General features: G+C 40.6%; 1 protein-coding gene across 2 annotated transcripts in view; it reads left to right on the forward strand.

Moving 5' to 3' along the window:
- Positions 1-18,777, forward strand: part of Ros1 (ROS proto-oncogene 1, receptor tyrosine kinase) — a 133,313-nt gene extending 114,536 nt beyond the window's left edge. For both annotated transcript variants that reach the window (XM_060373298.1, XM_021653063.2), the window contains exons 40-44: positions 1,090-1,187; positions 1,791-1,991; positions 3,020-3,154; positions 11,144-11,304; positions 16,311-18,777. In XM_060373298.1, the coding sequence (XP_060229281.1) occupies positions 1,090-1,187; positions 1,791-1,991; positions 3,020-3,154; positions 11,144-11,304; positions 16,311-16,621 (906 nt within the window). In that variant the 3' untranslated portion in view covers positions 16,622-18,777. The remainder of the gene's footprint in view (positions 1-1,089; positions 1,188-1,790; positions 1,992-3,019; positions 3,155-11,143; positions 11,305-16,310) is intronic.
- The last annotated feature ends 3,856 nt before the right edge of the window (positions 18,778-22,633 follow it).

Consider the following 22,633-nt stretch of genomic DNA (forward strand, 5'->3'; position numbering starts at 1 on the left):
TGTAAGATACGGTGGGTTCGAGAGTCATTTGAGAAGCCCAGTGAAGGATGTGGTCAGTCTCAAGAATGAGTATCTATTCTAGTGAGGAAAGAATAGCATGGGAAAAGGAAGAGGCTTGAAAAATGCAGAGCAGATCTAAGGAAGGGCAAGGAGTTCAGAAAACTGAAGTTCAGCTTCTGGGAAGAGAAGCGAGGGGGAAATTAATGGGCATGTAGAGAGTCTGACGTAGCCTGGGGCTACCACGAGGCTGTGCCCAACATCTGATAATGGGTTCTACAGGAAGTGAGGCACAACAAGGGAGCTAATGAAAAGACAAGAGGCTGGACACATGGGAAGTCTTTGGATGCATAAGATTAGGGATGATAAAGGCTTGGACCAAGGTAATTGCAGGGATATGGAAAGGCTCAATATATGACTATGGCCTCCAGGCAGGAACTTTGAATTTTCTCCATATGCTACTAATAAAAAATCTGACTGGCTTTTGTTCCCTGCTAGAATTCCTTGCAATGAGGATAAGCTTGTCTATATTTGTGCTGGCTTTTATAGATAAAAATGTAATCTGGAAAGATAGTATTGCTAACAATTTACATTGGGGGGGGGCACCTATGTAGAACAAGCCCATTGTCCTGACTAACACAATCAAAAGCCATTAAGGCATTAACCTACCTGGCACGGGTTATTATTTTTAATAGATAATTGCTACTACCATGATATCTGATAGCATTTATTTTCTTTATTAAGTGCTTACTTGTATGTTAGCAAAATCATATATCTTATTCTGAGTCTGGAGAAGTCTGTCATATTATGCCCATTTTACATACAAGAGAAGTGATTAATAAGAAAATTCACGTTTTTTATGGTAGAACTAGATTTCAAATTTACAAATATAGTTTGATACCATGTATATTTTTATGTTTCCCTCTTGAGTTCTTGTAACTATGACAAAATTCCTCTAGAGCATCCGATGCAAGTGTACACACTCATATATACATACATACATATTTTTGTATTCATATATATTCATACATATGTGTACGTATTTTGTGCCAGGTGAGAAAGTCCTTATAATGTTTCCTTCATCTCTTACAGTTACATGGCCCTTTACTCACCTTGGCTGACCTGGTAGAGCTGTGTGTGGATATTTCAAAAGGCTGTGTCTACTTGGAGCAAATGCACTTCATCCACAGGTACTGTGACACTCTGGTTCCAAGGTTCTTGGACAGTTATCTGACAACCATGTGTAGCTTGGGTAGTCCGTACTAGAGAATTTAAACATGCTCATTCCTTCAAAGTACCAGTGTCACTCTAAATAGCCTCTGTGTTAGCTACTTTTCTCATTGCTGTGAGAAAAGCGGTCTCCAACAAGTGCAACTTAAGGAGGAGAGCAAGGGCTTATTTTGCCTTTAGTCTGAGGGAACCGCCCATCATGGCAGGGCAGTCATGGCCCCAAGAGTGTCAGGCAGCTGGTCACCTGCATCTGTACTCAGGAAGCACAGGGAGATGAATGCTGGGCTTAGCTGGCTTCCTTTTTCTTTTCTTTTCTTTTTAAATTTAATCAGCTATCCTATAGCTGTCCAAAATTAGAGTAGGTTTCCCACCTCAACTAACCTAATATGGAAACTCCCTTACAGACTTGCTCAGAGGTCTGTTTCCTAAGTGATTCCGGATCTTGTAAAAAATGTCAATTAGTGTTAGTCATGAGATGTCTTTCTTCTTTCCAGACCTTCTAGCCTTGCTTGTATGATCTCTGGAATGTTGCTTGTCATTATCAAATGTAACTTCTACCATAGGGATCTGGCAGCTCGGAATTGCCTTGTCTCTGTGAAAGATTATACCAGTCCTCGGGTAGTCAAGATTGGTGACTTTGGGCTTGCCAGGGAAATCTATAAAAATGATTACTATAGAAAGAGAGGGGAAGGCCTGCTTCCTGTGCGGTGGATGGCTCCCGAAAACTTGATGGATGGAATCTTCACTTCTCAGTCTGATGTATGGTGAGCTAAATATGACACAGAAAAATGGGGACAAAACTGTTAAATATCAGGATGTCTAATTTTGTTTTTAAATTATATTTTATTCTCTCTCTCTCTCTGCCTCTTTCTCTCTATCTCTGTCTCTGTTTCTCTCTGTACTATATGTGTGTGCAGGGAAATATAATGCCTCACCTGAGGCTGGTGGTCAAGGAGATCTATGATAGGTCTCATATCTTTTACACCGCTATCAATAATTTTTTTCACTGTTTATCTTACAATAGTACATGAAATAGACTCATTTATTTCAAGCATTTTGCTAGTCACCAAAGTGACTACATCTAGTAGAAATTGTATTTATCAATAAGGTTCATGAATGTGCCTCAATGCTTTCCATAGGGGACGTCTCTACTTGTTTATAGATAGAATTGAAGTCATGGATCATGAAAATACATAAAACATTGGGAAAGTTTAGTCTCGTGATTATTTGAGTTTTGCTTGTTGGTTACCAGCTTTTGATTCGAGCTTCTAAAAGGTTATAGATTTCTTCAGTGAATTTTAAGCTCTTGAAGCCACAAGGAAAATTATATAGGAGAAACTTCACCCTCAGCAATCCATTCTCATTTACGACTGTCTTCTCCATGTTTGTCGCCATTTTATCCTCTTCACGTTCAGGATTGGGGAGAGAAAACGGCGACAAGCTCTCTTGCTCACCTCCATGTGTGTCTGCATGTGCTCTTGTGTGCTTGTGTCTCTGTGTACATGTGCGCCTGTTTCCACATGCCTGTCTGGGTCTCTGTGTGTGTATAATATCCTCCCCCCCCACCACCTAAGCTTTTCTATCATCTTTGAAATGTGGCTCATCCACACTGTCTTGTTCTATTTTTTCTTAATATCAACCTCCTTTTAAGTCTCCTGTTTGCTTTTTATAAGGCCAATAATGCCAATCACAAAGTAGACCCTGTAGCCCCAGGAATAATAACGTTGCAGAAGCTACTGTAAACCTGATGTTTGTAATAAATATAATTAAAGAGAACCCTTTAACGTCCTAGGTCTTTTGGAATTTTGGTTTGGGAGATTTTAACTCTTGGTCATCAACCTTATCCAGTGCATTCCAACCTTGATGTTTTAAACTATGTGCAAGCAGGAGGGAGACTGGAGCCACCAAGAAATTGTCCTGATGATCTGTAAGTTAATTACGTTAACATAAGCGCCCCCAAAACAGAAACATGTGCACACGCAGTCATAGCGCTCCCCAGAGTGGCTTGTTAAAAGAAAACCTGGGATTTATGTATTTGCACATCCCACATAAGGATGAGGGTGGGATTTAATTTACTCAATACATTAGGGCTTTGTTTTTATGTATGCATGCTGTATTTTACTTCAGTACCAAAATTTGGAGAGTAGAATATATTTGTAGTCATTGTAAGTAAATTCAAATAAGTAACTATGAGGGGTGTGTGTGTGTGTGTGTGTGTGTGTGTACTTCTTCATTTTACTCTGAGAGTCTTTATCCGGATATTACCTTAATTTGTACTTTAAAATATTCTATTACATAGGAATATAAAAGTTAAAAGTTCAATTGTCTTTTTGATATAACTTATACTGATTGATGGGATATAGTATTACTAAAAATTATACAGATTGATTTGCTTATACACTTAACACAAAATTGCTGTGACATACAGTAAAACACAACTATAATTGTGTAAAAATACTGTTGCAATGTACAATAACTTGGTCAAATTGATCCTGGCTACGTTGAGTTCTAATAGCAGCTCCTTACATGTGAATGACTTGAGCTTAATTACAAAGGAAAAAAAATTTCAGCTGTGCAGAATAGCTATTCACTTCCCGTGGATAATATCGACAGAAACACCACATCTTGGGACTTTTTTTAAGGGGCATTTCACCTAAAAGATTTATTAAAAACAACAACAACAACAAATAACAAGCAAGTATAAACGATCGCATATACCCTGCCAAACCAAGGATTGTGTGTGTACAGAGGTCTTTACGGCAGGGCCTCAGCTCTTGTGCATCTTGGAATGTGCTCTGGATGAGATGGCGGAGGCAGCAGGCGGCTGGCTAGCCAGCACGTAATAAAGTGCTAAACTGTGTGGCACAGACAAATGCAGAAGGAATTGGCAGTATGCGGATGCACACCGTGGTTGTGCCGCCTTGACCGTGCTGTGTTATTTCGAGGACTATTTAGAGCTGAGCCAAGGAATGATTAAGAGCTGGGCACCTTGGTTGGACGCTGTACCAGTGAATGTTTCTGCATAATTTCAATCTTCTAGCTAGAAGATATAAATTGCCACATGTTTCTGATTCAGCCTTTAGACCTTTCCAATGTGTGCCCGCCTGGCCACATTTGATAGCAGTGCCTTAAATTGATTTGTAAGTGTCTGGGGGGAAGATGAGAAAACCTTTAACTTAAATAAATAATAGCAGACATTAAATTTAGGGCTAGAGGGGGAAAAAAAAACTAGTATGCCCAAACATGCAATAGATTTTAACTACATAGTTTGAAAACTGATCACTATTTTCTACCTCCTACTCATATCTTAACACTCAGAAATTCCTTCTAGAACCGTAATTATAAAAAAATTTCCTTATGCTTTTATAATTTTATCTTTCATGTTATTCTCTTCCACAAGGGGTAGGGAACATATATCATCAAAAAAAACAAAACAAAACAAAACAAAACAAAAAACCCATGCAATACTTTTGGATAGATTTTTAAGAAATATATTATTGAATTTTACATTTTTCTGTGTTCAGTTATCTTGTCTTGGGATAATGGAAATGAATATAAATTGATGTGTGGTGAAATAAAAAGCATAAGTATCTCAGATTTTGCTGTATTCAAAGGAATTAAAAACTCAAGGAGGAAGAAATACTAGAATGTTCTTATTAGGAATAGAGGGAAAAGATAACATTTAGTTTACTTTTGTCTTAAATAATTTCTTAAATGAATATATTATTGACCTATTTTTTACTACTTTTATATGACATATTCTTCTTATGGTTTCTCTTCCCCTGACTCCTCCCATATCATCCCCAACTCCGCCACCCACCCAAACCCACATCCTTCCTCAGTTTCTCTTATTAGAAGCAAATAGCTGTCTAAAAAAAGTAATAATAAAATAAGCCAAAATGAAAACAAGCAAAACTGAATAGGACAAAACAAATCAAAAAAACAAAGATCCAAAGAAGTGCACAAGAGACACATGTAGATGCAAACACACACACACACACACACACACACACACACACACACACTGGCAAACACAGAAATCCCATAAAAACACAAAATCATAAACCATAACATATAATCAAAAGACCTGTAGGTTAAGGGGAAAAAAAGGCCAAACAAAGCTTAAGAAACAAAACAACAAACAAATAAAAACCCTCCATAAATACCATTGAATGTTGACCTACTTTTTATTAAAATATACTTTCCTGAAACCAAGATTGCCCATTGGTGGTTTTGTAATTAGTTAGGGCATCATAAAAAGTGAGCAGTACTTTTAGCTTTGTGACTCTGCAGATCCCTGGGAAGCACTGAGAGACACCATGGAAACAAGCTGCCTGGGAAGTAGAGCTTTCATGCCATTCAATCTGGCCATGGCCTTAAGTTGTCATGATAAAGATTAACTTCTCTTCTTGGAGCCCAAGGGGGACTAAGTTTTGTTTGAAGCGCTTCTCTGAGGTCACAGGCACAGCTTAGAGGCTGAAAGTCTGCACTGAGCCTCACTGCGCCTTCCACTCACCACCTAAATGCTCAGCACCTGGCTGCTTTCTGAGTCAGGTGAGCTCTGCAAACCCCGCTCTCTTTAGCTATTGCTGGAATGCGGAGTTCAGAGCATTCCTGGAGTCTGCGCAAAGGCTCAGGTGGACAGGGGAAAGCCCAGAGCCCAGCCGACACTGTTCTCTCTCCAGATCTTACCGTGAACAACCACCACACCATTCCTGTGAAGAAACAGGATCAAAGGGACATCTTCTGTAAGTAAGAGCTTTCTGGGGCCTTGTGATGGACACATCACAGTGGCAGGCTTGTCGGAGAGACCCGCAGATGTAGGAGGCAACAGTGGCAGGCCATGCAGTCAGAACTTATCACTTCGACTCTTAAAAATGTTCAGCTCAGTCCCAAGAAAGTCTCTCTGGGATTGTACACAATGAGAAGAGGGATTCTTGAAGGTTGTATTTTTTTTGTGTCTTATTTAAACAGTTACAGACACTTGCCCGCTTAAAAGTAAAAGATGCCATGACATGTTCCCCTGTCGAACTTCAATGGCTTCATGAAGCCAAGGACTTTAATATGCATGAAGAGTAATACTGAACACACTAACGAGTCTCATGCTATTTTGGAACAAAACAAAACAAAAGCAAAGATGTAAAGAAGATCAAAGAGTCACATTAGCAGGGGAAGGATTTGAAGCCCAATACTTAGCCAAATGAATTACTCCAAGTATAGTGGGTACTCTCCTAGATTAGAACAAGCATCCCATACAAATTTAAATGAACCCAAGAAATAGCAAATCCATCTAGTATAATGCACCGTGGTGTTTGTTACTGTGCCTTTGGAGGTGTGTCATGTACAGTACTAGGCACCGACATGAGCATTGCTAAGACGCCACCCCTGAGCCACAGCTGTAATTGCTAATTTACTTGAAAGACCTAAGTAAAGCTTTCTTAGGATTATTAAATTCTTAAAAGCCTCTTCACTTCATCCCGTTGCCAGTTTATTGCTGTCCAAGGCTACAGTCTTTTATTTTAGCTTTATGTAGCTCCTTGCTTCTTAGTCTGTGTCCGTCTCTGCCCACTGGGACAGACAGGCTTTGTATATTGTGTTTTGCCATCTAGAAGATTAAGAGTGATGACTAAATTTAATGCAAGGTAAGAAGCCTTCCTAGATAAACATATTAAGCACATCTGTGCAAATAAATTATATAGATAAAATAAGAGCCAGCACTTTGAGAGGACAATGGCAGGTGTGTGGGTGACAGGTTAAGTGTCAGCCATGGGGCTGACTGCCTTCACTTTCTTCTTTCTCCTTCCTCTTCCTTCCACTCCTCCAAGTAATGTCTATTACTAGGTTACCAATAAGCCAAAACTTTGAAATGTGATGGCTTGACATATTTTGCCAGTATCTAGGCAATCATCTCTATTCTCAGAAGCACTGCCTTGAAGAGTTACTTGGTTTTTTTTTTTCATTTTAATTCTTAAGAAAACTTCTAGATTAGCCACCCAGATTATGTTTTAATTACTGCCATTGGATCCGCAATCTGATATCAACTATAATCTTATCTGTGAAAACAGCAGGTCAGCTTTGTGCCTACAAGACACAGATTATAAAAGAGGAGGCTATGGATTTGGTCATTACTTAGTTCTTTCTCAACTGTGATCCTAGCATAATAAAAATAAAGCTAATCAAAGCAGATGCTGAGGCTCATAGCCAAACTTTGGGCAGAGTGCAGGGAATCTTATGAAAGGAGGGGGAGGTAGAAAGACCTGGAGGGGACAGGAGCTCCACAAGGAGAGCAAGAGAACCAAGAAATCTGGGCCTGGGGGTCTTTTCTGAGACTGATACTCCAACCAAGGACCATGCATGGAGATAATCTGGAACCCCTGCACAGATGTAGCCCATGGCAGTTCAGTCTCCTAGTGGGTACCCTAGAAAAGGGAACAGGGACTGTCTCTGTCATGAACTCAGTGGTTGGCTCTTTGATCACCTCCCCCCTCATAGGGGAGCAGCCTTACCAGGCCACAGAAGAAGACAATGCATCCAGTCCTGATGAGACCTGATAGGCTACAGTCAGATGGAAGAGGAGGAGGACTTCCCTTATCAGTGGGATTGTAGAGGAGCATGGGAGGAGATGAAGGAGAGAGGGTGGGATTGGAAGGAAATGAGGGAGGGGACTACCGGTGGGATATAAAGTGAATAAACTGTAATTAATATAGAAAATACAAAGAAAAAAGAAAAAAGTCAACAAGGAAAAAATAAAGCTAATTCTGGCATTCTGTAACCAGACTGTATGTCTGTCCCTTGAAGGTATCGGAACAGTCCATAGAAAACATCTAATGTTTTTTCACAATACCTGGATTTTCAGCATTAACCTAGACTTGAGCTACATGTCTAGAAGTGAAATAAATACAAGCGGAGTTTAACTATAAAATATTCAAGACTGCATTATAGTTCCTAATACAGACCCTTAAATATAATACCTTAATACCTATGATGACTTCTGGGCATTTGTTACCTAGTGATTGAATATAATCCTGTTCTGGTTCCAGTCTCATTGCTTAGTCCAAACCATAATGCCTCTTAGTCGATAGCTTCCACTTGGCTCTTCTGCCATCCAATACCCATCTATCAGCTGGAACTATCCTTTACAAATGCAGGGGTGTAGTTTTAGACCTCTAGTAGCTGCTTGCTAGATTGGTGAGACTTATGTGACTCTGCTCCCCCTTCTGAGGTCGTTTCATTCCTCCCCTCCACAATCACACTTCAGCCATTCTGGATGTCTTTGATTTTAAAACGTGCCAAGCTCTTTCCAAATGTAGCACTTTGCGTGTGCTTTCCTCTCTTTTCGTGCACTTCCTGACTGCTGTACACACTCTGCTCCAATGACTAGGGTCTTCTCTTCCTACAAGTTCACAGGCTGAAATGGCATCACTGAAGAAGGACCCTCCGTGGGAACTCACCAGAAATGTTCCCGTGTATTAGAACACATGTTTACTTTCCCTGTGCTTTTGGAAGAACACAGCACAATTTGAATTATATATTTTTCTATTGATATGCGAATACTTCTAAATGCTACCTGGTTTGTGTTTACTTATCTATTCCTCTGTTCATCCTTAATCTGCTTCATCGTTCTGAAAATCAAAAAAAAAAAAAAAGAAAGAAAGAAAGAAAGAAAGAAAGAAAGAAAAAAGAAAGCATGTAATTGGTCATAGATTATGTTTTCTAGACATGACAGGAAGCTATACCCATGGAATCTTAGCAATATGGACCTGCCCAATTTGATTTGTGGACATGGATTGAAAATTGTTCTAAGGTCCTACCTGTAGATGAAGAGCTACAGGCAATGGCAGCTGAGCAAGGGAAAATCAATATTTTTGAGGGAGAGCTCTTTCATCTCAAGTGGTCAGCCCTAAGTACATGTACATATGTGAAATGCTAAATGAACTCAGTAGGTATATGTGTATATATGAATGTGTGTTTAACAACAATAATTTAAAAAGAAGAGGTTATATAATTGTTGAGAGCGAGTGAGGAACATGGGAAGAGCTGGGGGAAGGGATAGAAATATATATGTATATATAGAGAGACATAAGTATGCAAAGTGTATATATGGTACTCACGTATGAAAATTTATATAAATAACTAAATTTTAAAAATGTTTATAGCTTAGAAGACCAATCATGGAGGTAACAGAGCTACCCAGAGTCCTTTAGCTTGGGATTAGTGGTGTATGAAATACCAAGTTGAGCTACTGTACCAGTGTTAACTACTACACTGTTAAAGAGAGCCTGAGTAGAAGCTTCATTGCTGTTAAGCTCTGGGCTAGTGTGAGAAGAAGAGAATGTCCTAGATAGAGGTAGGAGGTGTTTGGTAGCTAGGTCCTCGTCTGCAGGCTTCCAGTGGGCCACTGTGTGGGCCGCATCAAGGTCAGGAACAAAAGCAGTGCCTTTGCCTTTGCAGGGATGACAGGGAGAACATTGAACAAATGACCCTCCCTGCTTTGACACAGGGAGATGGGTCATAGTTAAGAAGGTAGAATGGCATGTCAGACAGAAAATCAAGTTTATGTTCCAGACTGTCTTTGCTTCCCATATGGTGTGGATATTTTGTGTGGAGTTAGATGTTTAGCCAGGTAGCCTCATATGGGGATACAGCAGAAATGGTAGTGAGTGGCTTTCTTGAGACCCATCTACAGATCCAAGCTATGGTAGAGTCATAAAGAAGCCTGAGGCTAGAGACGATGGATGCCCTGCTTAAGGGGGAAGATCCCCAAGAACCAGCAGAGCTGACAGAGACTTGGTTGTGTGGGTACACACAGGGTAGATGAGGCCTGTTACTCTGGATTGAATTCCAGATGAGACCTGGAGATTAGGGAGGGTCCCTTGTGGTGCCACCACATAGCAATATGCCTTTTTCTTTCCTGGTGGATATATTGATGCTATTTGGAAAGAAGGATGGATGGGATGGGAATAGCCTAGAAATGAGATGAACTGAGTTATTACAGGGAAATGTGACCATTATCTAAAAAGATGGTTTAAAATGGTGAATTGAACTAGATCATATAGCACATCCTCTTAAATGAAGTTGATTATCTTCTTTTAGGTGGGAACCTTAAAAATATTTAATGATAGACAATATTTATAAGGTTATTTCCCACCCCCTTCATTTCAGTTGTAGTGTGATAAATTGCCACTGTTTTTCATTTACTGTATATTTCACCTGTAAAGACAGGAACCACACTGCTGGGAACCCTAGCTCCCAATGTTATGCTGGTGTAAAACAAATGTCTAATCCATGTATGGTGAGTCAATGGGTAGATTCTGTAACAAGTGCTGTATATACATTTCATACATATATATGTATATGTATGTATATGTTTCATATATGTATCTATACATATACAAGTCATTCAGGAAAATGCAATTCAGTCTACCTGCTGTGAATGTCTGGGGAACTGAGAGTGTCTGAATGAATATTGGTAGTGTATGAGGAATAGTCCTGGACTCAAATCTGGTTTCCACCTCTCATTCTCTTTCTGCCACTGTATATCTCTGTAGGTGGAGTAAACCTTAGATTTTGTTGTACCTTTCTATGAAGTTTAAAAAGGCTCTGCTTCTTCAATAGTTTTTAAAGGTGGTAGATCCTTGATGTGCTAAGTAGACATTTCCAAGCATCTATTTACACATCTATTGACTTGGATTTGATTACTGCTGAGATAATGTCAACCTTTCAAAAGACGTGCCCTGTGTGTTATAAGCTCTAATGTTGTAGCCGCTCTTAAAAACAAATCTTCACTCTGTTGATTTGTATTAAACACAGGAATGTAGAAACAACTCTGGCTCTCTAACATCCCCCTTCCCCAGATCTTATATCAGTAACGACATCCTGTCATTGTGTACTTTCTCATCTTTACCCACATGTCCAGGTGGAATTTAATGTCTCAATGCTGGGCTCAGGAACCTAACCAAAGACCCACTTTCCATGACATTCAAGACCAGCTTCAGTCATTCAGAAGTTTTTCCTTAAATACTGTTTCTCAGTGCGAAGAAACACGTGCCCGTGGAGTCATCAATGAAGGCTATGAAGGTAAGTGTTAGCCTTCAGAATTTTTCCCCCAGTGTGACTGAAAAAGGTAATAATGGGATCTACACAGCAGGTACATTAGGGTACGTAAGGATAATATTATGCTAGTACATCATTATGCTGTTTGTTGTATACCTCTTTGAAAAAAAAAACCTTGTATTGTATATTAAACTTAGAGAAACAGATCATGCTTAACTAAGGTAGTCGAAAGGAGAGTTCACTTGCTAGGCTGTTTCTCTTCAGTCTGTTCGTGGCCTCCCTACCTTTCATCAGTTGTATTTCAACTGCGGAGTCTAGTTTAGATAATTACAGACTCTCTGTTTATGGCACATTATCATCATTGGCCTCTGTAGGGCTTCTCCCTCATTTTGTTTATTTGTTTAGTCCGTTTGTCTCCTTATTTTTCTCTGGTTTGACTCCCTCTCCCCCCTGCCAAGCAACAAGTCTAATTACTTTAATGAATATCTTTCTATTTGTATGTTTTCCTAAAAATATGTATTTTGGTATGCATGAATATGAGGGACTGGCAAAAACAACTTGGTGGGCATGAGGAGGAGAAGACAGAAAAGAAAGAGGAAAACCCCAAGGGACTGTTGTCATGGAAACCCAAAGTACAATGATCAGCTAGTGAAGGAAGGAGTGGGTGAGTGCTACAGAAATAGCCAGCCTTCCAAAGGGGTACATGGATCTTACAGCTGACCTCTATTCTATATTTTATTTAATTATTCTTTTGAAACATAGCCATATGTAGCCCAAGCTGGCCTCGCACTCACCATGTAACTGAGCATGATTTTTTGTCTTAGGGTTTCTATTTCTGTGAAGAAACACCATGACCGTGGCAACTCTTATAAAGGGAAACATTTAATTGGGGCTGGCTCACAGTTCAGAGGTTTAGTCCCTTGTCATCATGGTGGGAAGCATGGTGGCATGCAGACAGTCATGGTGCTGGAGAGGTATCTGAAAGTCCTACTTCAGATCCAAAGGCAGCAGAAAAAGAACTGTCACACAGGGCATGCTTTGAATATCTGAGACCTCAAAGCTCACCCCTAGTGACACACTCCTCCAATGAAGCCACACTTCACCTCATAATACCGCCACTCCCTATGGACCTATGGGGGCCATTTTTATTCAAACCACCACAACTTTGAATTACCAATCCTCTTGTCTCCCCTTGAGAGTGCTAAGATTACAAGTGTGCTGGGCTCTACTTGCATTATATTTTAAAAATTCAGGATTTTACTCATGGAGTCTTTCCTTCCTAGTGTATTAAACATATTTTACGAAAATCACCCAGGCTGCTCCAATGGTCCTGAGAGGTTATATTTTCCTGAAGTTCTACCAGAAGTTTTCATAGACCTATTAGTGGTTCACCTATGAGGCTGAGAAAAGTAGCAAGTGATGCTGACATCAAGGCATGTTCATACACTCTCTGGATTATGCTACAAAAGATTGGGCTGTACAACCAGACAGAAGAAAAGAACTTATCTCTAGCTGCTTGCTCGAAATGATGCACCATGTTAGTTTGGTTATACCAAAATATATTTATATGCTAAATGTTGTCAGTCTAAATATTATAAGGGAAGTCCAATGTAGTGACACATGGCTACAATCCCAGCACTTACTAGACAGAGATATTATCATAAATTCAAAGCTAGCCAGGTCTACATAGGGAGTTCTAGAGTGAGATATTATCTTAAAAAAACAAAAAGAAATACATAAATATCATTAATAAAATCAGAGAAGTAGACATAAGCATTAGGAATAATGAGGCAGGAAATTGTAACAGAAAACAAACTATGATGATTCAGAGACTAATCTGGGCTGACAGAAGTCTAACTAGTAAAAGAGAAATTATCATTCTACTGTTTGAAGTTAAGGAATGGAAAGAAGTAGGCAAACCACTAGAAGCTATGACACCCAAGGTTATGATTGAAGAAGAGAGGCAGGTACGAGAGAAGAAACAGAAGGAAGAGCGGAGTTTGCATATTTGCAAAGATGTAAATCCTGAAGCAGTTTGTGTAAGGCAAACCTCAATGTAATTATTATTTATAATACATGAGAAATGTATTTAGTGGTAGTTTGCTGCTTTGCAGACTAACGAGCATATTTAACACAGCATTGAAGTGTCGATCTTTGTTGTCAATGTGGGGGATGTATAAGAAACCAATAAAGTCCCTGGAAAAATTTTTCCATTTTTCAAATGAAGCACTGTAGAATTACAGCAATAATAGCAATAATGCTATGCCTATCTTCTGGTCCTACTGACCTAATGGGGGAGAAGGAGGTCAGAAGGGGGGCATGGTAGAAGGAGAGGAGGAAAGAACAGAGAGAGAGGAGAAAAGAGAGAGAGAGACAGAGACAGAGAGAGACAGAGAGAGATTAGTAACATATCTGGGCACCTAGTAAAAATATCCCAGTGACTTCATCCCAACATTTGTGTAAACATCACCTCACCAGCCCAGAGAGTTCTACAGGAAACAAATCTCAATGCTCCTGTGCCGTTCTAAACATAGCCAGTCAGCCGGCATATGTCTCGCCTCTAAATACCCTGTCTTACTCGGAAGTCTTTATTTTAATATTTCCCTTCTAAAGAGGTTGCTGAGTGCTACTACCTTTGTTCAGAATATCAGCCCTAGCTCTGATCTGCAGATTTTTGTAGCGAATACTCTTAAACAAACGTATCAGACAAGCTTCCCCATCATCACCATCTCTCCCGAGCTCTTTATGCAACAAGATGTATTAATTGCTAAAAGCTTGCCAGGATCAAGTTACTAAACATTGCTGCCAGCACTCTGAACCAATGAAGTGGGTAGTTAATGGTTTTTTTTTCCTTAGGCACACAGAAGCATAATTTGCAAAAAGAAATTTATCTGTTTTATATAAATGATCTTTTCTATTCCCTCAAATTCATCAAAGCAAAAATAATTAAACTTTTGCATGGTGGAATAGACTAAATGGACGTCAGTGAAAGAGCTAACAAGAGTGGAAAATGTGAACTATAAGCATAAATTGTGTGATTTCTTCAAGCCCTCATAATGAAAAGCAACTCCATTGGAGCTGCTGACTTAATGTGAAATATATTTTTTGTTGATGTTTCCTATTGCTATTATGATAGATAGGAACTTAATTAATATCTGTAGTCCATATTGGCAATACCCACAGTAGAATTTGGGTTATCCCTGGCTATTCAGCACTTGGGTATTAGGCAAACTTGAGATCTCATGAAAGGTGCATTATCCTCAGTGCTTCTCACACAGCGTGGAAATTCAACCCACCTCTCAGACAGGCGTGTCAGGATAGAAACGCATCCTAGCTATATGGCCTTGAGCATATTATTGAGTTCCTTCATCCCTCGTCTTCCTCATCTTTTAAGTGCAGACAGTAACAGTACCTAATCAATAGGAAAAAATGAGTTAACATATGACTATAGCTTATAATGTTGCTCACTGCACAGTAAGGGCTCTATAAGGATAATCTTGAACAATAATCATAGTAACTATTCATTTACTGCCAGTCACCATCCTCCTCCCTCAACCTTGCCACCCAACATGGCCAGGTGTGCACTCTTTTCCTCATGTGCACTGCTGAAGATGACCAGCCCCGTCAGCTTCCTGCTGTTACTTCATCTGGCATCTTCCTGCCTCTGAAGCCTTGTTCTTGTCTCTCGACGCTCTTAGAATAGCAGCACAGCTGAACCAACACAGGGCTAAAGGGGGAGGCAGGGTGAGTGTACATTCCTGTTACCCACACACTCTTAAGGCTGAGGTAGAAAGGCTGTGGGTTCAAGTCTTCCTGGGAAACTCAAGGTTACCCAATCTCAAAAACTTATAGAAGGACAGGCACATAGTTCTGTGGTAAATGACTCAGGCAACGTGGTTGAGGCCCTAGGTTTAATTTCTTATACTGTGATGAACAAGAAAAACAAAACAAAAACAAACAAACAAAAAAAACAAAATGAAAGATCTACATGGAAAGTTCCCTTATTTAATCTACATGTGTGCTAGAATCTCACCTCGCTCACGGGTACTTTGTGACCACTATTTAAAGTAGTAGCTCCTTTCCATGTTATCATTCTCTAGGCCCTTCCTCTTCCCACTGCTCTCCACGGTCTGCTGGTTTACTGAGCATCTCTTTCTACCTGAATGTAAACTTTAGAGAGCAATGACTCTGTGTTATAGGTAGGCAGTACACACCTTACTTCTGGTAGACTGTACATCTTATGCATTATCTTAACAAGCAGTCAGTAACCTGGCATGGTGGTACACACCTGGAAATGCCAGCACTTGTGAGGCTGATGCAGGAAGATCACTTCCAGTTCATGGCTAATCTGGTCTACATAGCTAGGCCCTATTTTTTAAAAAAAGAGAGAAAAGGGCTGGAGAAATGGCTCAGTGGTAAAGAGAGGTAACTGCTCTTCCAGGTACTAGGTTCAATTCCCAGCATCCACATTCACAACTGTCTGCAACTCCAGTTCCAGGGCATCTGATGCATGCAAGCAAAATTTACAAAAGACTCACAAAAATGTTTGGAGAAAAAGCAGAGGGAGAAGAAAAATGTACTTTGAAAACAAGTAGTTAAATGGCCAAATATAAAGGAGTATTTATAGTGCCTTTAAAGGTAGATACTCAATTGTATGATAACCAGGTCAAACGCGATTCGAGACAAGGAGAACTTCCCAGAGCTCCTAACCTTTATCATAAAGGCAGTGACCTGTTCCACCTGTGTAAGTATATTCTCTCCCTCATGGGATACTTTATATAGTCCTTTATGTAATTGCACAGCACCACTTACTCTGATATGTCTGCTCCTCTTCTAGAGCACTGTGCACTAAGGGACAGGGAGCCAGCTCTCTTTACTCTTGTCTTCCTGGCATTCAGCTGTCTTCATAAAAGCCTGCCAAGCAAATATACAAAGCTGGAGTTGCCCCAGTTCATATAGGGCTTGTGTATTTTTATTAGAAACAAAAGAAGTTAGATGGATACGGTAACAGCGTCTCTATCCGCTTACAGGTGAAGAAAATAGAATGGCTGCTTTGAATTCAGATGATGAGATGCCAGTTGCCTTGATGGAAATCAAGAACCAAGAAGGATTAAAATATATGGTACTTGCCACAAAGTGTAGCGAAGGTGAGGAAAACTATGACGGTCCTCTAGGCCCTAAGGAATCTGGGTCTCATGGTCGGAAGAAAGATGAGAAGCAACCACATGCAAACAAAGATTTCTGCCAAGAACAGCACATGGCTTATGGTCCTCCTGGCAGGTCTGAAGGCCTGAACTACACCTGCCTTGCTCACAGTGGACATGGAGATGTGTCTGAGTAATAGCATCTTATTGTAAATACAGCACTTTGATCAACATCGTGTTAAGTTACTTGCAGCAAAGAATAAAGGTGTGGTGATGGTCTTAATTGACAAAGAGAAGTTCCTAAGTACTGATCTTGATTCCAAGAGCCATTTGGTTTCATTCACAGCATTCTCTTTACCAGTGACCTAACCTTCAGTTGATTATGAGAAGAACCTTTGTGTGTGGGGAAATCTCAGGACAAATTCTAAGTCTGGGAGGAAAACATCAATCACTGTCCCTCTCCTCTGCAGCCCTTTACTTCAGAACACTGCCTACCCCGCTGTCTGGGATGCAGTACAAACATCTCTGCTAAATGATTAGTGACAGGAGTATGTCCTTTCAAGGACCTGAATGAGGGTGGGGATGGGTTAGGTGCGGGGGAGTCTGCTGAGGACCACCTGAACTGCAGGTTACCTTAAAGAGGATGCAGGAAACAATTAGAGACACATACAGGAGGGGGAAGCTCTTGTGCCATGAGAAATCATCTGGCATGCTATTATTCCAGTAAAATATTCCCTTTAATCATCACTGTAAAATCTTTTCTATTTTGGAAGCTTGGATGAGCAGCTTTAGGCGTAGGAAAAACAGGGCCATGAACATCTCTGGATCTTAAAGTTTGACATTTTGTGAGTTTTAGGTGGCATAAAGATTATCTTGTGATCTAAAAATGATTTTTTAAATATATATGTCTGTATTTTAATTTTGTGGGTATGAGTGTTTGCATGCCTGAAGGCATGTACACTACATGCGTGCTTGTGCTTGGTGCCCTTAGAGGACTGAAAAGAGTGCTGGAGCTCCTAGAACTGGAGTCACAAGTGGCTGTGAGCTGCCGTGATGGGTGATGGGAAATAACGTGGGTCCTCTGGCAGAGCAGTCAGCTCTCCTAATCTCTGACTCTTCTTTTCAGTCCCTGTCTTGTGATTTTTTTTTTCAGCTACCATGAAAACTAATGTAAGGATTATTCGGGGGGAAAAGACTCAGTGGAGAGCACCTGACTAGCATGACCTTGGTTCTGTTCCCAGCCCCGCTCACTCATGGGTATTCACACTCACACAACATTATTTTTGTCAGACCTAGTTTACATACAAAATCCAGAATAAATTATTCTTAAAATTAAATGTAAGTGATCATATACATTTAGCTTCAAACATTGTAATTTTTATCAGATGCATGGAAAAAATAAATATTTGCATGAGTACAATTAAAACAATATTCAGGAAAACACTGCTTGGAAACCGGTTTTCCTTTATAGTTACACATTCGCATCTTAGGCCTTAAGTGGTACAGGAGCTACGCCTATGTTGCTAGTCTGTGTGTTCTTCAGTTGCTGTGCATAGGCTATTGATGGTAACATTTACTAGAAACTACCGTGGAAGATCATAAATCTGTTTCCATCTTTGCTAATCTTTACCTTGCCTAGCACCTGAGAACCCGCACAGGAGACTTGCTGAGGTGAACACAGAGAAGTGAATGGTTCTAATTTGGGGGTGAACAGCCTCAGAATTAAGGTACAGAATTTATGTTCACTTTGGCACACACCCAATTTTCCCTTGGCCAAGGCAGGGTATTTCCTCTCTGCTCGTGGAAGCCTCCAGTGTACAACTGTCATTCCTTTGACTGGTTCATGATATGAGAGCCTTCCCTGTATGGAAGAGTTTTTCTATACTACTCTCAGAGTGGGAGCTAGGTCCCGTCCACTTCCTCGGAACTTCCTGCAGCAAGAGGCAAACCCGTGACCCATGCACCCAGGATGCTCACCCAGAGTTCGTGGCAACAGTGGAGGCAGCAGAGACAGCAGAGGGAACCTCTCAGAGATGGGCAGACTGGACTGGTTCTGCTGGCTGCTTCTCATTGCTTCCTGCTCTATGGCCTCCCATTCTTTCTGGGATTCTGCCTGTCACCTCCAAACATTTTCAGAAAACACTTCTAAATCAGAATTACTTTTGCTACCTGTAACTTGGGATTCATTCTTCTAGCTCCACAGATCTCTGTTTTGAAGAATGCAAACATATCTGAGATGCTAAAAAGAATTAGGTTTGCAGTATAATATATTTTCACTACAATTTGGACAGTAGAAAATATACAGCTAGCTGAGGGAGAATGGGCAATACAATTTTCCTAACTTGTTTCAGCTAACAAGAGTAAGTTAGCAGTCTTAATTTATAATGGATAATATTGGCAGCAATATTTTATACAAAATAAAATAGTGTCTGGAAATCTTGTGGGAAACTGTTAAAGATAAAAACTAATTTCTGGAATGTAATGGATTTGTTGATTACAGAATTGTAATTCTACAAGTGAAAAATCAATTCTGGAAAAATCAGAGAAAAACATGCAATGGAAAAATGACACATGTTAAAATGGTGGAAGAGGGGAACAGTATGGGAGCTTACTATAAGGGTCCTCTTAGAGGCTCCACCCAACAGGGGATTGAAGCAGATGCTGAGACTCACAGTCAAACTTTGGACAGAGTGCAGGGGGGTCTTATGGAAAAAGAAGGGGAATAAAATGTATTATTTACTAGTGTTGAACAGAAAAAAATCTTTTTGAAAAATTTCATTTTCAAGGTATGACCTGAGAATGTTGGAGAGGGGAAAAATAATGCTTGTACATGCATAAGCCATGAGTGGTAAAGTTTTAGATGAAATAGTTAATTAAATGGTAAATTTAATTTCCACTTAAAATAGTTCAAAGAAAAGAAGTAACTTTTAAGAAAAATCTAAGTATATTGAAAATGAAAAGTATTACTTATAGGGCTGGAGAGATGACTCAGTGAGAAAGGTGCTTGCTAAGCAAGTGTAAGGATGTGAGTTTGAATCCTCAGCACCCACATAAAAAGCTTAATGTGGCACTGTGCCCCTGTGACCCAAGCACTGGAGACAGAGACAGGAGGACACTCAGAGCTTTCGGCCAGCCAGCCTGACTAAAACAGTGAGTGACAGGTGCAGTGGAAGACCGTGTCTCAAAACAAACAAATGGAAAACCAAAACAACCAAAGAGATGGAGGACTAATTGAAGAAGGCGTCAGGCTGGCCTCCTTGTATGTGTCTCTGTGTGAGCATATCCATATCCAGCACACACACAGACCTACAGTTCAGCCTTGTCAACTAAACAAAAATTTACCTAAACAAAACTGACACGTTGCTACAATTCTAATTAGAATGCTGGTGAGATGGCTTAGTAATAATGGTGATTGCCACCACCAAGCTTGATGGCCTGGGTTATATCCCCAGGGTCTACATGGTAGAAGGAAACAACCTACTCTTGCAAGTTGTCCTGTGACCTCTACAAATAGAAATAAAAGTTTTACTCAGAAGGTTCTTTAGGAGGCAGCCTTATTTTCCCGGTCCCACTCTCTCCTCTGCTGTCCCATCTCTAGCTTTCTCCCCTGTGAAGATTATTTACTTGTCAGTCATCCTATGCTTTCCTAACCCCCTTCTCAGGACCATCTCCTATTCCGATTTTCTGGAAAAGCCTACTCTCAATTCCATCACCCTGTCCAGCTTAGAATTTTCTGCTTTCCTTGTTGTCATTGTATATCATTTGTCAGTAAAATAATGTTTACTTCTCTCTTTTTCTACCTATACCAATAAAGTCAAAATTTCCTGAATATAGGGTGGTATCTTTTATCCCTCTGCACATTTTGTAGGGCAAAAGAAGTTATCCATGTTTAGTATGTAGTTGGGTAGGCATCCATATTTAGTATGTTGTTAGGCACATCTCAGAACAAGCCCTGGCCTGCAGATCGTATAGGGATGTCAGAAAATTAGTAGAAAGCCTTTCAATTCTGAGTTGTCTTTGGAGGCTGAAACAGATGGATTAAATTGGTTGGTGTGGGGTCGCTCTGAGGTGAGACATTCTAGAAGCCCTTGACCTGATGGTAAACATACAACGCAGGAAAATTTATTTTCCATTTTCAGCCCCCCCCCAAGTCCTCAGAATGATGTTTAAGGTCTAGAACAAATATTAAGGATCACCTGGCTTCTCTTTGCCACTCTTTCCTTATGTTAGCTTTCTTTTTGAAGTTGGTCAGGGAAACATGGTACCTGAACCCAGGGACCCGTGCCACTCTTCCCATTGTTTCAACCAGAGGAACTTAACAGCTAAAACATACCCTCTAAACATGAGTGCAAATATATATCTTGAGGCATGTCCATGCAGGTTCTTATTTTTACTATACATAAAACAAGACTCGTACACATACTATTAATTAGGCACCGTGTAATGTTCCAGTACACATGCATACTGTCCTCTAGGTTTGTTCTCTCATGTGAGCTCATTTTTATATCTAGAGAAATTGTAGTGCTCTACTTTAGTTTTATTTACTTAGCATTATTGCAAATTTTCCTCTCGTATCATTGAAGGTTCATCATAAATGTTTCTAATGGTTGCATAAAATCCCTTAGGATGGATATACTATAGTTTCTTGCTCCTTTGAAGAGGCATACATTCAGCCATAATTCACTCATTCAGTGAATAATTTTTGAGATTCCAGCAGGTGTTTTCAGGAGGACAAACCCATCAAAGTCTCTGTCTCTATCGACATTAAACATTAGCATGTTAGGTAAAGGAGGAGATGCAGTAAGTAAAGAAAAACCCAAAGGAAGATGCTTAAGTCTCACTAAGAAAAGAAAATCGATAGAGGTGGTTGGAGAGAGGGAACAAGGTAGAAGAGGGAGTGCAGAAAGGAATTAAGGTGGAGATCAGACCTGGGGGCAGGGGGGAGAACAGAGGGCCTACAAAGAGAAGAGAAACCTTGGGTGGGGACTTCTCTGTGACAAGCTGGAGACCTAAGACAGGGTAGGCTTCTGGGAAGATATGGAGGTGACTCTAGCTGAGACTCCTATAGAAGGGGTCATGGAATCTAAAGAGGAGCACTCTAATTAGACAGGATTCCTAGTGCAGAGAGGAGAACATCAACCCACCCATAAAAGCTTTGACCCAAAATTTACACTGCCTTCAAGATAGGCAGGGATAAAGATGGAGCAGAGATTGAGGGAAGGTCCAACCAATTTTTGGCCCAATTTGAGACCCACCCCACAACAGAGAGCTAACCTCTGACACTATTAACATTAATAATATTCTGCTATGCTTGCAGACAGGAGCCTGGCATAGCTGTCCTCTGAGAGACCTCACCCATCAGCAGACCAAAACAGATCCTGAGACTCACAGCCAAACATTGGGTGAAGTGTAGGGAGTGTTATGGAAAAGTGGGAGGAAGATTAGAAGGACTTGGAGGTGACAGGAGCTCCACAAGAAAACCAACACAGCCAAGGGCCCAGAGGGGCTTGCGAAGACTGAAGCACCAACCAAGGACCATGCATAGACTGGATCTAGGCCCCCTACACAGATGTAGCAAGTGGGTCAGCTTAGGCTTCACATGGGTTCCCTAGTGAGGGGAAAAGGGGCTGTCTCTGAGATGGACTCTTGCTTGCTTTTCGGTCAGTTAGTTCCCCCTGGCGGGGCTTGCTTCACCAGGCAACAGGGGAAAATGATGCTCTCAGTCCTGATGAGCTGGAGTGGGTTGTTGTTGGTGGGGATTCCCTTCTGTGAGGAACAGGGGAGGGGGTATGGGGGAAGAGGAAAGGAGGGTGGGACCTGGAGAAGAGGAGGGAGGGGGTATGATTGGGATGTAAAGTGAATAAATAAATAAATTAATTAAAAGAAAAAAAAAGAGAAAAGCAGGAAGTTGAGGGGCTGAGGAGCTAGATGTCACACACTCAGTGAAGGGAGGACTGTTGAGAAAATCCTAAAACAAAGGATGCCCGTATTTGGGCCTAAGAGTTTTAGTTCACCAGACCCTTCAGTTCCCTCAGAATGTGTAACTGCCCCACCCCTCTCCAAGGTAATAGCACAGTCTTTTAGTGGACAATATGAAGGAGGCCTGCCTCTTCCTTCTCACCTGACTGCCTGGAAAACACTGGAACTCAATCCCAGCAGAGCTTGATGAGGAACATGCTCCGTCTGCAGAGGGGAGTTCTCAGGGCTCA

This window comes from Meriones unguiculatus, chromosome 20 (genome assembly GCF_030254825.1).
Source record: "Meriones unguiculatus strain TT.TT164.6M chromosome 20, Bangor_MerUng_6.1, whole genome shotgun sequence".
In the NCBI taxonomy this organism is placed as follows: domain Eukaryota; kingdom Metazoa; phylum Chordata; class Mammalia; order Rodentia; family Muridae; genus Meriones; species Meriones unguiculatus.